A 15558-nucleotide genomic window follows, 5' to 3' on the forward strand; every position below is an offset into this window, starting at 1 on the left:
CGACAGTGGGTTTGACGCCAATGAGTGTAGCTTGACGTGTCCTGACGGGGGCGCTGTCGTAGGTTGTCGCCAGGTGACCTAGGTTGTCGCCGGTGCTGACTTCGGCCAATTCCATTGGCGACTACCTACGTCAACCTACATCAACCGGCGACAGGTACCGGCGTCAAAACCGGAGGCGAAAATGACGTGAATTGTCTTCAGCTGTCACTGACAGGGTCGTAGCTTGTCGCTGGTAGACGTAGGTTGACTTCGGTTGTCGTAGGTTGTCGCCTGTGCGGTCGTAGGTGCGGCCGTAGGTGGACGTCCTACTCACGACGATTGGGTCGCCGGTTGCCGGTAGCTTGCCGTAGCTTGACGTCGACTAGGTGGTAGTTTGTTGTATCTTGTCGTGGACAATGTCGTCGGAGGGGTCCAGTCGCCGGTTTTTCGGCGAACTGCTACGACTACGACAGACGCCAGCAGTCGCCTAAAGAATCGCCTAAGTGGGACATGCCCTTACTGCCTCTGTTCTCTAGCCAGATGCCAAACTCAAGATTTCCTGCAGCGAAAACCCAGAGCTCCAAGTTCCCCCAAACAAACTGGCCACCTGCCTTTTACAGTCCAAAATTCACACAATCCAACTGGTCAGGTTCAGTTTCCAATCCCTCCAAGTGGCAACATACTTACTATGGAGAGAGGAAATGAAAAATTCAAAGAACAACATGTACACCGTACAAGATTCCAAGATTCTGCTCTTCTGCTGGTGGCGAATCTGTCAAATTTCTTTGACACAGAAGGCTGTGGAGGCCAAATCAATGGATATTTTTATGGCAGAGATAGACAGATTCTTGGTTAGTACGGGTGTCAGGGGCTACGGGGAGAAGGCAGGAGAATGGGGTTAGGAGGGAGAGATAGATCAGCCATGATTGAATGGTGGAGTAGACTTGACGGGCCGAATGGCCGAGTTCTGCTCCTATTACTTATGATCTTCTCACATTCTGTTCTTCATTCCATAAACCAGTACCTGATTAGTCTTTATAATGGTCTTGACCTTTAATTCTCCCCCTCCCTCCATAAACAATGGTAGATCTTTCCGCTCTCCCATCAAACTAAGCCAGTCCATTTCTCCCCTTCCTCATCTCCAGCAAAGGCCTAATCAGTACACTGTAATTTCTGGCCAAATACATTTAAAAATTCATTGCAAATTAACTTCAAACCAAACGTATCAAACCGTAGACGCTAAAATATCAATGATCTTATGAATGGGTAGGAAGAATATTTTACTTAACTATATAAAGCACAAACTAATCCCTCGACCACTTCTTCTCAAAGGGACGATTTTCATGCTTAAGATGAAAGGTGTTAGATGCACATATGAATTTTGACATCTCCACAAGTCTTTTTCAGAATGATTACATGCAGAGCAAAGCTCTGTCTATGTCAAAGTGTAAAAGCTCTTTCAGCCAAAAAAACAATCTGCAATACATCAGTGTGATCCATTTTTTTGCCAACAGTCACATCAGCTGCTTGGATACTTGCAGAAACGCCCAACTTTTAGGCGACTGCCGGCGACTGTCACAGTCGTAGCAGTTCGTTGAAAAAACGGCGACCTGATTCCCCCTCCCCCACGACAATGTCCACGACAAGCTACAACAACCTACCACCTAGTCGACGTCAAGCTACGGCAAGCTACCGACAACCGGCGACCCAATCGTCGCGACTTAGGACGTCCACCTACGACCGCACCTACGACCACACAGGCGGCAACCTACAACAACAGGGCGGCACGGTAGCGCAGCGGTAGAGTTGCTGCTTTACCAGCGAATGCAGCGCCGGAGACTCAGGTTCGATCCTGACTACGGGTGCTGCACTGTAAGGAGTTTGTACGTTCTCCCCGTGACCTGCGTGGGTTTTCTCCGAGATCTTCGGTTTCCTCCCACACTCCAAAGACGTACAGGTATGTAGGTTAATTGGCTGGGTAAATGTAAAAATTGTCCCTAGTGGGTGTAGGATAGTGTTAATGTACGGGGATCGCTGGGCGGCACGGACTTGGAGGGCCGAAAAGGCCTGTTTCCGGCTGTATATATATGATATGATATGATATGATGATGATGATAACCGAGGTCAACTTATGTCTACCCGCGACAAGCTACGACAAGTTACGACCGTGTCGGCGACATCTGAAGACAATTCACATCATTTTGGCCTCCGGTTTTGACGCCGGTACCTGTCGCCGGTTGACGTCGGTAGTCGCCAATCGAATTCAACGAAGTCAGCACCGGTGACAACCTACTTCACCTGGCGACAACCTGGCGACAACCTACGACAGCGCCCCCGTCAGGAGACGTCAAGCGACGATCATTGGCGTCAAACCAACAGTCGCCGAAAAATCTTAAACATTTCAAAATCCAGCGGCGACCAGAAAAACGCTACGACTCTTTGGAGACGACTCACGACCGTACAGGCGACACCCCGGCAACCGTGTGGCAACAGCCTAGTCGCCTGTAGTCGCCTAAATGGGACAGGGGTTTTAGTTCCTTTACAGATAAATTAATAATTGGATCACCAATTCACTTATAACAGCAAGCGGTAGTTAACTGAATGCATTTACAGTTACTGAACAGTTCATTGTTCAGAGTACAAAAATATTGAGATCATATAAGATCAATTTCAAAAATTTCATTTAATCCTCTATAAACCAATGTTATAAACCTAGAAGTGTTTTCTGCAGTGGCTTACACAACATAATAACTTTTTCCAAACTAGAGAAGGCCAATAAATAATCTCGGCATGACTTATTACCATTTCACAATAAAAAGGTTAAGGCATTTCATCAAAGCTTATTAGCACAAAAATGGATACAGTGTAAAGAAACACAAAAGTTATTTGCATGCCCTCATTTGGGGGCTTAATATTGGTTCTGCAGTCAAAAATGATCTTACTGAAGCATTGTTTTATTGAAAAGGAACATCATGAATCAGTGTCAATTTGGACAGAAAAATGCTTGCCTCATTAATTCCCTTTCCATGTGTCTGTTTTTAGATTCTTTTTATTAGACTTTTCCGCATGAATAAATTGAATTGGTCGAAATGGGAAGACTATAGAAAAAGCAAAAGATGTGCATCACCAAGATTAGCCAGACAATAACATGAATCTATAACCATCACTGAGTGACAAGGCAACCAGCCATACCAAGATAAATTGAATCGTGGTGTGTGGGGTGGTAACACAGTAAATAAACCAACTGACTCAAAAAAACTGAAAGTTATTAATTTATTATGAACTAATTTGCACCCAGTTGCCAAATGGAAAACAACGCAATAAGCCTTTGATATGCTTTTCCTGCAATCTTTGCTGGTTTCCAAGGTGACAGAGAGTACAGGGAGGGGGAGGGGAGGTGAGAGAGAGAGAGAGAGAGGAGAAATTACATCAATATCCTGCTTAAAAAGATACATCTTCAACATCATTTTGTAATATTTCAGAACAAAATACTGCAGCACCGCAAATTTTAAAAATTAATTTGGTAAATCTCTTAAGGTGGCGCAGCGGTAGAGTTGCTGCCTTACAGCGAATGTAGCGCCGGAGACCCAGGTTCGATCCCGACTACGGGTGCTGTCTGTACGGAGTTTGTACGTTCTCCCCGTGACCGCGTGGGTTTCCTCCGAGATCTTCGGTTTCCAACCCACACTCCAAAGACATACTACTGGCTTGTAGGTTAATTGACGTGGTATAAATGTAAACTGTCCGTAGTGTGTGTAGGATAGTGTTAATGTACGTGGGGCGAAGGGCCTGTTTCTGCGCTGTATCTCTAAACGAAACTAAATAAGGTCTTAAAACAGTTATTCTCCCACAAAAAAACACTCACCTTCATCTGTCATCTTGAAACACTCATGGCAACACAACAATTGTAAGTTTCCATTCAACGCACACTTGTAACTGTGCTCACATCTCCACAAGATATGATCATTCAGTTGCTAGGCAATTTCCTTTAACATATTACCCATTGAAATCTCTCTTCCCAGCCACCAGTTTAGAAACATAGAAGCATAGAAAATAGGTGCAGGAGTAGACCATTCGGCCCTTCGAGCCTGCACCGCCATTCAATATGATCATGGCTGATTATCCAACTCAGTATCCTGTACCTGCCTTCTCTCCATACCCCCTGACCCCTTTAGCCACAAGGGCCACATCCAACTCCCTCTTAAATATAGCCAATGAACTGGCCTCAACTACCTTCTGTGGCAGAGAATTCCACAGATTCACCACTCTCTGTGTGAAAAAAAACTTTCTCATCTCGGTCCTAAAAGACTTCCCCCTTATCCTTAAACTGTGACCCCTTGTTCTGGACTTCCCCAACATCGGGAACAATCTTCCTGCATCTAGCCTGTCCAACCCCTTAAGAATTTTGTAATTTCTATAAGTTCCCCCTCAATCCTCTAAATTCCAGCGCGTACAAGCCGAGTCTATCCAGTCTTTCTTCATATGAAAGTACTGCCATCCCAGGAATCAATCTGGTGAACCTTCTCTGTGCTCCCTCTGTGGCAAGAATGTCTTTCCTCAGATTAGGAGACCAAAACTGTACGCAATACTCCAGGTGTGGTCTCACCAATGCCCTGTACAACTGCAGCAGAACCTTCCTACTCCTATACTCAAATCCCCTCGCTATGAATGCCAACATACCATTGAACACAGGACACAGTGGCTTGTATTAAAGCAAGTACTTTGGTCAGTAAATATCTGTAAGGAAGAAATTACACCTTTAAAACAGAAATACATTTCCATTCTATGGACTGGAATTTTTTGTTTCTACTTTCAATTTATGTTTACAGGAAATACCCCATTCAGTTGACAAGTAAATTTTGTTCCTTCACATTAATATAGATCAGGCAATTTTAAATCTATAAATGTAATAATATTATACAGGTGCTCCCCGACCTACGATGCTTTGACTTGCGATATTTCGACTTAGCGATGGTGCAAACGTCAGCGACCCGCTGCTCGCTTCCGGCCACGTGATCAGGTGCATTAAATGCATTTCGACTCGCGATATTTTCGGTTTCCGATGGGTTTCTCGGAACGCAACCCCATCGTAAGCTGAGGAACACCTGTACAAACTCCCTAAAAGATGCCTGTTACAAGTTAGTGCTGGTACAAATCGAAGGTATTTATTCACAAAATGCTGGAGTAACTCAGCAGGTCAGGCAGCATCTCAGGAGAGAAGGAATGGGTGACGTTTCGGGCCGAGACCCTTCTTCAGACTGAAGAAGGGTCACAAAATGCTAGAGTAACCCAGCAGGTCAGGCAGCATCTCAGGAGAGAAGGAATGGGTGACGTTTCGGGTCGAGACCCTTCTTCAGACTGAAGAAGGGTGATGTTTCGGGTCGAGACCCTTTTTCAGACTGAAGAAGGGTCTCGACCCGAAACGTCACCCATTCCTTCTCTCCTGAGATGCTGCCTGACCTGCTGAGTTACTCCAGCATTTTGTGAATAAATACCTGTTACAAGTTAAATTACTTGTCAATTATTGGGGCTAAAAGAAGTCAAACTCTTTTGGTCAGCACTTGCCTGCATACGTGTTGGCTTGATTCAAGAGTTCAGTGCAGGCATGCATATCAGCAAAAGCTCGAATTCCTAAACAATTGGTTGGATGAAGCTGAGACTCCAGGAAATCACAACAGCTCTTTCTCACGTCCTGTAGTTGCAGAAGTCCTGCAGCTGGAAGCAACACCTGTCGAAGAACAGAAGCACATTGAAATCTGTTATTCAGCATTCAGTTTCTTCCCAGCTATTATCAGGCAACTGAATCATCCTACCATAAACCAGAGAGCAGTACTGAACTACTATCTACCTCTTCGGTGACCCTCGGACTATCCTTGACCGGACTCTGCTGGCTTTACCTCGCACTAAACGGTATTCCCTTATCGCTGTAAATGGATCGATTGTAATCATGTATTGTCTTTCTGCTGACTGGTTAGCACGCAACAAAAGCTTTTCACTGTACTTCAGTGTGCATGACAATAAGCTAAACTGAAACTGAAATGTTGTGTGCATTTTAAATAACCCGAGACTTTGACAGGGAAATATCATATCATATCATATCATATCATATGTCGTATCTCCGTTCGCGCTACGGCCTAACATCGTGGAGTCGGCGGCCTCCAGCTGGGATCGACCTCGAAGACTCCGGTCGCAGGGCCTGGACTTACCATCTCGGAGGCTTCGGCCGTGGGCCCTGCAGACCGCAACATCGGGAGCTCGCAGGTCCCTGGCTGGCGACCGGCTTTTGGGAGCTCCAGCCGTAGCAGCTTTGACCGCCCCGAAGCACGAGGCACGATCAACCCGCCCGCAGGCCCTTCATCGCCCTGCGTGGCTCGGCCGCGGCACTTTACATCGCCCGGTGGGGGCTCAGGACTCTCATCGCCCTGCGTGGCTCGGCCGCGGCATTTTCCATCGCCCGGTGGGGGCTCAGGACTTTCATCGGCCTGCTCGGCTCGACCCTGGGACTTTCCATCGCCCGGTGGGGGCTTCAAGGGGTTGGGAGCCTCGATCGCCTCGTGGCGCCACGGGAGAAGAACGAGGAGGAGATAAGACTTTGCCTTCCATCACAGTGAGGGTATGCCTAGAGCAATCACTGTGATGGCTGTTTTGTGTAAAAAATTGTATCTGTGTGTCTTGTGTTCTTTAATGTCTACTGCCGGACCCTGACGTGAGAGGACGCTGGCGTTGAGTATTCGCCGCTTTTCCGTCAGGATAGTTTGTCTGTTTGTCTGTTTGTTTCTATGTTAATTGTATTTGTAAAGCGCTTTGTGCATGTGTTAAGGCGCTATATAAAATAAATATATTATTATTATTATTATTATAAGATGGCTAAAACAACAAAAAAGCACAGTTAAGACCAATGTGGTAACAAGCTTCTTTTATGGCTTTACATATTAGGGGAGATTGGAGAGGTTCTCTTGAAATTAGCCAACTGCTTTTGAAGGTATTTATTCACAAAATGCTGGAGTAACTCAGCGGGTCAGGCAGCATCTCAGGAGAGAAGGAATGGGTGACGTTTCGGGTCAAGACCCTTCCTCAGACTGATGTCAGGGGGGCGGGGCAAAGGAAGGATATAGGTGGAGACAGGAAGATAGAGGGAGATCTGGGAAGGAGGAGGGCAAGGGAGGGACAGAGGAACTATCTAAAGTTGGAGAAGTCGATGTTCATACCACTGGGCTGCAAACTGCCCAGGCGAAATATGAGGTGCGAAATCGAGACCCTCGACCCGAAAAGTCACCCATTCCTTCTCTCCTGAGATGCTGCCTGACCAGCTGAGTTACTCCAGCATTTTGTGAATAAATACCTTCGATTTGTACCAGCATCTGCAGTTACTTTCTTACACAAACTGCTTTTGAAAGACTCCCTGGAAATTGGCATTGTGAACATGGATTGAATGGATTCAACCTGCCATGTCCACCAAGTGTGTGACAACTGATGAGCTTGACTAGTTTTTATATGCATGGGTTAGTGGCACTCCAGAATTTTACCCAGTCCCTAACCAAATTCATCCACCTCCTTGCAGTTGCACAGCATTCTCCAAGTGATGGGGGACTCGTCCACCAAAATATTTATGACGTCAGACCTTGCACTTAACATCTGCAAGGCAAAAAGCTCTTCCGGCAACTTGCCCTCACAGTATAGATCTGATTTCTGGCAGTGAAAGTTCATGCCAAATCTCAGCCACTCAGCTAAAGTAAACATTAATATGCAGAGCACCATCTTTGCTCGTGTTCAAAGATCAAAGATAAGACACAAAATGCTGGAGTAACTCAGTGGGGCAGGCAACATCGCTGGAGAGAAGGTATGGGTGACGTTGCGGGTCAAGACCCTTCTTCAGACTGACAAAAGTGCTTCACACTGAGTGAATTGCTTTAGAGTTAATGGTTACTGTTAGAATGGGACTAACCTCTATTTGGCAAGCTCCCACAATGACTTAATAAACTGTTAAGTCACAGTGACTTAATAACTGTTCTTCGAAATGTTGATTTGAGGGATAAATATCAAGACTTTAAGGATTAAGATGTTGTACAAAACGCATGCTTCTGAGGTCAGGATAACCTGCAATAGGCGCTGCAAGGCACACGAATGATACTGCAAAAATCATCAAATTTACCAAAAGGGCGGCCTTGGTGGTGCAGCGGTAGAGTTGCTGCCTTACAGCGCTTGCAGCACCAGAGACCCGGGTTCCATCCCGACTACAGGTGCTGTCTGTACGGAGTTTGTACATTCTCCCCGTGACCGCGTGGGTTTTCTCCGAGATCTTCGGTTTCCTCCCGCGCTCCAAAAACGTACAGGTTTGCAGGTTAATTGGCTTGGTATCAGTGTAAATTGTCCCTAGTGTGTGTAGGACAGTGTTGATGTGTGGGGATCGCTGGTCGGTGCAGACTCGGTGGGCCGAAGGGCCTGTTTCCACGCTGTATCTCTAAACTAAACTAAACAAAGGCATAAGCAAACTAATAGAAGTGTCCTCTCCCAGGCTAACATACCCACTACCACATTTGCAGTAGTGTGAGGAATTTTGGGCACCATATCTAAGGTTGCCAACTATCCCATATTAGCCGGGACATCCCGTATTTTGGACTAAATTTGTTTGTCCCGTATGGGACCGCCCTTGTCCCGTATTAGGCCCAGGGGGGGCGCTGTAGTCCCGGACACTGTAGGCCCGGGGGCCGCTGTACGCTCGGACAGTGTAGGCTAACGGAGTGTGTTCGGGGAGTGGGGCCCAGTGTGTTCGCCTAACAGAGGTTGCGTAACTGAAAAATAGTTTTTTTTAAAAATAGTAGCAATACATAGAACATTAGCTCTGGTGTTTCAATATGGTTCATCTGAAAATAAATATTCTTTATACGAAATCTGATTTGGCCAACTAATGATTAGCAACCTCGATATACAGTGCAGGAATTGGATCTTTAGAACAACAAAGGAGCAGCTGTCAGAAGCTACACTACAAAGATACTTAGTGTGTAGGAAAGAACTGCAGATGCTGGTTTAAATTGAAATTAAATTAAATTTAATTAAATTAAGTATCTTTGTAGGTAGACACAAAATGCTGGAGTAACTCAACGGGACAGGCAGCATCTCTGGAGAGAAGGAATGGGTGACATTTCGGGACGAGACCATGTCTGAAGAAGGGTCTCGGCCCGAAACGTCACCCATTCCTTCTTTCCAGAAATGCTGCCTGTCCCACTGAGTTACTCCAGTATTTTGTGTCTACCTACAAAGATACTTAATTTGTATTAAAGGTATCACAAAATGCTGGAGTAACTCAGCAGGTCAGGCAGACTGAAGAAGGGTCTCGACCCGAAACGTCACCCATTCCTTCTCTCCAAGATGCTGCCTGACCTGCTGAGTTACTCCAGCATTTTGAGATACCTTCGATTTGTACCAGCATCTGCAGTTATTTTCCTACATAATCTAGATACTAAAACTCTCGTTTGTTATCTTGTTTATGACTGAACTTCAGCCAAAACGGTACACGATAGCGCAACAATTTTAGGCCCACCTTACTCACCATTGTCACTTTAGTGATAATGCAAGTAGTTTTATTGAAATCGGTGTTATATTTTTTAAGTTGTTCACATTTTAAAGTTTAAAAGGAGGGGAGGGGGGGAGGGGGGAGAGGGGGGAGGGAGGGGGAGAGGGGAGGGGGGGGTTGAGGAGAGAGGGAAGAGGAGAGGGTGCTGCACCAATGCAGGAGAGGTTTGGGCCCAACGGGTCCACATGGTCTAGTTTGTATTAAAAGTCAGCCACACTTGGTTCGTTAGGAAATCAACGTTTAAAATTACGATTTACAGCAGTTGCTGAGGGGAAAAATTGAAAATGCAGGTCACAAAACATTTGTGGAGAGAAAAAAAAGTCACTTGATGTTTCTTCTACATGGCCATTCACTACCTTTTGTGTTGATTTCAAGTCAGCGGAAAAGCTCAAAGCCTCTCTGGAACACTGGCATCTATCAGCAACTTGGCAGAACATCCAAAACACAGTGACACAGATTATTTTGCCAAACGTCAAGGCAACCACCACATTCAAACTCTTGTACACAGATACAATACAGATCCGAAGAATGCAGGTCTCATTGCTATGCATCCTTTAATCTCAAATTTTAGTTTAGAGATACAGGGCGGAAACATGCCCTTTCGGCCCACCGGTTCCACGCCGACCAGCGATCCCCGCACATTAACGCTATCCTTTACCCACGAGGGACAATTTTTTTTTAACACATTTACCAAGCCAATTAACCTACGTACCAGTACGTCTTTGGAGTGTGGGAGGAAACCGAAGATCTCAGGAGAAAACCCACGCAGGTCACGGGGAGAACGTACAAACTCCGTATACACAGCATCTGCAGTCGGGATCGAACCCGGGACTCTGGCGCTGCATTCGCTGCAAGGCAGCAACTCTACCGCTGCGCCAACTTCACCGCCCTTAATCCCTCCAAAAGGCCAGGCGTTCTTTTCTTTTTGTACTTTTTCATTTCAATAGACAATAGACAATAGGTGCAGGAGAAGGCCATTTGGCCCTTCGAGCCAGCACCACCATTCAATGTGATCATGGCTGATCATTCTCAATCAGTACCCCGTTCCTGCCTTCTCCCCATACCCCATGACTCCACTATCCTTAAGAGCTCTACCTAGCTCTCTCTTGAATGCATTCAGAGAATTGGCCTCCACTGCCTTCTGAGGCAGAGAATTCCACAGATTCACAACTCTCTGACTGAATTTTTTTTCCTCATCTCAGTTCTAAATGGCCTACCCCTTATTCTTAAACTGTGGCCCCTTGTTCTGGACTCCCCCAACATTGGGAACATGTTTCCTGCCTCTAACGTGTCCAACCCCTTAATAATCTTATATGTTTCGATAAGATCCCCTCTCATCCTTCTAAATTCCAGTGTATACATGCCTAGTCGCTCCAGTCTTTCAACGGTCTTTCCACCTCTTCTATTATACATAGCCTCACCCTCAACTGCGTTGCAGTTATACTGGCAGGTTTACTAACGAAAAAACCCACAGGGAAAGAATTATATCCCCCTCACATACCCACCCTAAAAAACCCTGCAAAAATCAGAACACACTTCTTCATCACTGATTACCCAGGCATCAAAAAAGTAACAAGCTACAATGTTCTTTTCACTACCAGCAACACAGACAAAAAGGTAAATCATATGCTGACAACAACCACTTTAAAAATCAATAGAGAAAACAAAATAAACCGTTAGACATCAATGTGCTTTTCATCAAGCTATTCGCCATACCAACAAATGGATAAAAGTAACATTCGGAAATGCTGACCAACTAAGGGATTCCCATTACAATCTCAGTTCATGCTGACGCAATTGACAATCACCGGGGGATTCTCAAGCAGTGACTACGTGCATAGGATGTACATGTACCTGAAGTTCACACAAGATTGCTAGAGGAACTGAGATCAACGTCCGGTCATCTGTCCTAGTTCACAAGTGAAAAGCTACTGAGCTCATTGGCACTCAACGAAAGGGAATATTAGGTCAAAAGGTCACAAGGAATAGGAGTAGAATTAGGCCATTCGACCCATCAAGTCTACTCCGCCATTCAATCATGGCTGATCTATCTCTCCTTCCTAACCCCATTCTCCTGCCTTCTCCCCATAACCTCTGAAACCTGCACTAATCAAGAATCTATTTCTACCTTAAAAATATCCACTGACTTGGCCTCTACAGCCTTCTGTGGCAAAGAATTCCACAGATTCACCACCCTCTGGCTAAAGAAATTCCTCCTCATCTCCTTCCTAAAAGAATATCCTTTAATTCTGAGGCTGTGAACTCTGGTCCTAGACTCTCCAACTAATGGAAACATCATCCCCACATCCACTCTATCCAAGCCTTTCACTATTCTGTATGTTTCAATGAGGTCCCCCCTCATTCTTCTGAACTCCAGTGAGTACAGGCCCAGTGCTGACAAACGCTCATCATAGGTTAACCTACTCATTCCTGGGATTATTCTTGTAAACCTCCTCTGGACCCTCTCCAGTGCCAGCACATCCTTCCACAGATATGGTGCGCAAAATTGCTCACAATATTCCAAATACGACCTTACCAGCGCCTTATGGAGCCTCAGCATTGCATCCCTGTTTTTGTATACAAGTCCTCTTGAAATAAATACTAGGATTGAGTTTGCTTTCTTTACCACTGATTCGACTTGCAGATTAACTCTTTTGGGAATCTTGCAGCAGCACTCCAAAGTCCCTAAATATTCATTCATATATTCTTAAATATTCAATTAGAATAACATCATTTTTCCCAAACTTCTTACACAATCAATTAGATTGAGATTCAGTGTTTGACTTTCGAAGGGAAGAAGTAAAATTTTGCATGGGAAGGTTCAACAGCAGGAATCAGCTCATTGACAGCCAATTCATTCCTAAATCTGTTACAATTGCTTTAAATAAATAGAATAGAAAATTAAATTTGAACTAAACAGATAATTAAAACAAATAGGGACTCAGGGAGTGCCAGGGGTTATGGGGAGAAGGCAGGAGAATGGGGTTAGGGGGGAAGAGATAGGTCAGCCATGATTGAATGGCGGAGTGGACTTGATGGGCCGAACGGCCTAATTCTATTCCTATCACTTATGAACTAATGGCTCCAATCCTCTACCAAGTTTATAACAGGCATGTTAACAGAGAGGCAAATACCCTGTGCAGATTGTCTTGCTTCCCCTAGCAAGACAGAGTGCCACAGTTGGGGTCTAGCGACATTCACGCGGGACCTTCATTTGGTTAACCCTTGAAATCTGGGTGTTGCTGGTTAGGCCAACATTTATTGCCCTTAAAAAAATTTGAGGGTCGAGGAAGGAGATCGAGAACCTCGTGTCCTGGTGTGGAGACAACATTCTCTCTCTCAATGTCAAGAGTATACAAAGGAGATAGTGATCGAAATGAAGCGATCGGTACACATACCCCAGTTTGCATCGATGGCGCCGAATTGAGATGGTTGAAATGTTCAGATTACTAGGAGTAAATTTCACCAACAACAACTTCACCTGGACCACCCATGTTGAAGCAACAACCAAGAAAGCACACCAAAGCTTCTACTTCTTTAGAAGGCTCTGGAAGTTCGGCATGTCCCCAACAACTCTCACCAACTTCCACAGATGCGCCTTAGAAAGCATTTTACCACACAAACCGACCTCCCATTGACTCCATTTATACCTCACGCTGCCTCGGTAAGGCCAGCAGCATAATCAAAGACGAGTCGCACCCTGGCCACTCCCTCTTCCTTCAGGCAACAAGTATAGAAGTGTGAAAACGCACACCTCCAGATTCAGGAAGTTTCTTCCCAGCTGTTATCAGGCAACTGAACCATCCTACCACAACCAGAGAGCAGTGCTGAACGATGATCTACCTCATTGGAGACCCTTGGGACTATCTTTGATCGGACGTTACTGGCTTTACCTTGCACTAAACGTTATTCCCTTATCATGCATCTGTACACTCTGGATTGCTTGATTGCACACAACAAAAGCTTTTCACTGTACCTCCTCGATACACGTGACTATAAACTAAAGTAAACTAATTTCCTTTGGAAAGATGGCGGTGAATTGTCCTCAGAAATAGAGTAACAAACCACTCATTTGTTCTAACACCATAACTTTCAAAAACCAAATCAGTAAATCTCACTTGCAATTGACTTGGGCACCATGTCCGGACAAGGCAAAACTGCTCCTAGCCAAGTTGACCTTGTGAAGTCATCCGCAAAAATGGTACGAATTGATAGCTATCCCACAAATTAGCCCAAAAATAGCTTTACATTGGTATGCTCCAAGATTGTAGCAACAGGGCAACTTGCCAGGCATCTCCATTATAATCACTGGTGGTGAATCTGTGGAATTCATTGCCACAGAAGGCTGTGGAGACCTTCTCCGTCTCTGCAGTGACTTCTCCATCTCGTGTCTCCGCCCAGTTTTCTCCTTTTGCTCACGTCTCCCATTCCCCCGTTCTCTCCCCGCCCCACCTGGTTCCACCTACAAGCCTCCGGCCCACCCACCTCCCCACTCCCCTTCCCCATATCATTCATACTACTATCTACCGGCAATTTTTCTTCATCCCTCTCAATCCTGAGGCAGGGTATCAATTCTCCACCAATGCTGTTTGACCCCAAGATTCTGTTCTTCTGGTAGGTGGTGAATCTGCGGAATTTCTTTGCCACAGAAGGCTGTGGAGGCCAAGTCAATGGATATTTTTGACGGCAGAGATCCTGATCTCTCACCTTTGTGTAATAGATGCAAGACAGCTGAGGGTACACTCACTCACCACTTTTGGACTTGTCCAAAACTTCACAACTTTTGGTGTCTTTTATTTCAATGGTACTCTACTGTTTTAAACATCACTTTAACTCCAGACCCTGAAACTGCTCTATTCGGGTATTCCACAACGCTCGAGAAGCTAGACCAACATGCTCGCACAATCTTGGTTTATGGTATGGTAATTGCCAACAGATGTATTTTGAAACTATGGAAATCAGACTCTGCTCCTCAGTTTGAGACTTGGTTAAGAGAATTAATGGGCATCTTGCACGTAGAGAGGCTGAGATATGAATTGTCTGGCAACCCTCAAACGTTCTTCAACATATGGAACCCAGTGCTGCAGCATATTAAGGACAAGTAAAACTATCCCCTCAATGCCACATGCCTTTGTACCTTCTTTGAATCCAGCAGTGAAAATACTGAAATATTGGACGTGAAAATTACCTTGACTCATGTTTTTGTCCTTTTGTCTTTTTTGTCACATTGTAGTTATATATTTTTAAATTTATTTTTATTTATATATTTGTTTGTTTTTGTTTGTTTGTTTTCATGATTATGTAGGGAAGGGGAGGGATGGGGGTTTACTGTTGTTGTTGTTATATGCACTGTAATTAATTAAATTAAAAATTTAAATTAAAAAAAAGAGATAGATAAGATTCTTGATTAGTGCGGGTGTCAGAGGTTATGGGGAGAAGGCGGGAGAATGGAGTTTGGAGGGAAGATAGATCAGCCATGATTGAATGGCGGAGTAGATTTGATGGCCTAATTCTGCTCCTATCACTTATGAACATCCTTTCCCACCAGCAGAAGAGACCCATTAAATTTGGTGGCACAGGGGTTAAAAAAGCAGAAGGGAGCAATCAATCCTTCACATCTTCAATTTAGAACCCACGTCACCTGAAAGTTTCATGGCATCAGGTCAAACGTGGGCAAGGACCATCACTAATGATAGACACAAAGTTCTGGAGTCACTTGGCGGGACGGGCAGCATCACTGGAGAAAAAGGATAGGTGACATTTCGGGTCAGGATACTTCTGCACACTGCCTGTCAATTTTCCAGAGCTGACGAATCAGTGCTCTACCAAGCTGAACAATAGATTTAGATTTACAAGGATGTTGCCAGGAGAGGGGATCTTATCGAAACATATAAGATTATTAAGGGGTTGGACACGTTAGTGGCAGGAAACATGTTCCCAATGTTGGGGGAGTCCAGAACCAGGGGCCACAGTTTACGAATAAGGGGTAGGCCATTTAGAACGGA

The 15558-nt window shown here is 45.0% G+C and overlaps 1 protein-coding gene across 3 annotated transcripts in view; it reads right to left on the reverse strand.

The window, feature by feature from the left end:
- The window catches only part of LOC144597571 (kelch-like protein 2), a 125335-nt gene that overhangs the window by 61873 nt on the left and 47904 nt on the right, over positions 1-15558 (reverse strand). For 2 of the 3 annotated variants that reach the window (XM_078407069.1, XM_078407061.1), the window contains exon 5: positions 5545-5707. In XM_078407069.1, the coding sequence (XP_078263195.1) occupies positions 5545-5707 (163 nt within the window). Of the gene's footprint in view, positions 1-5544; positions 5708-15558 lie in introns of those variants that run through there. The other variant, XM_078407077.1, reaches the window with a different exon arrangement.

Source organism: Rhinoraja longicauda, chromosome 1, assembly GCF_053455715.1.
Source record: "Rhinoraja longicauda isolate Sanriku21f chromosome 1, sRhiLon1.1, whole genome shotgun sequence".
Lineage (NCBI taxonomy): Eukaryota > Metazoa > Chordata > Chondrichthyes > Rajiformes > Arhynchobatidae > Rhinoraja > Rhinoraja longicauda.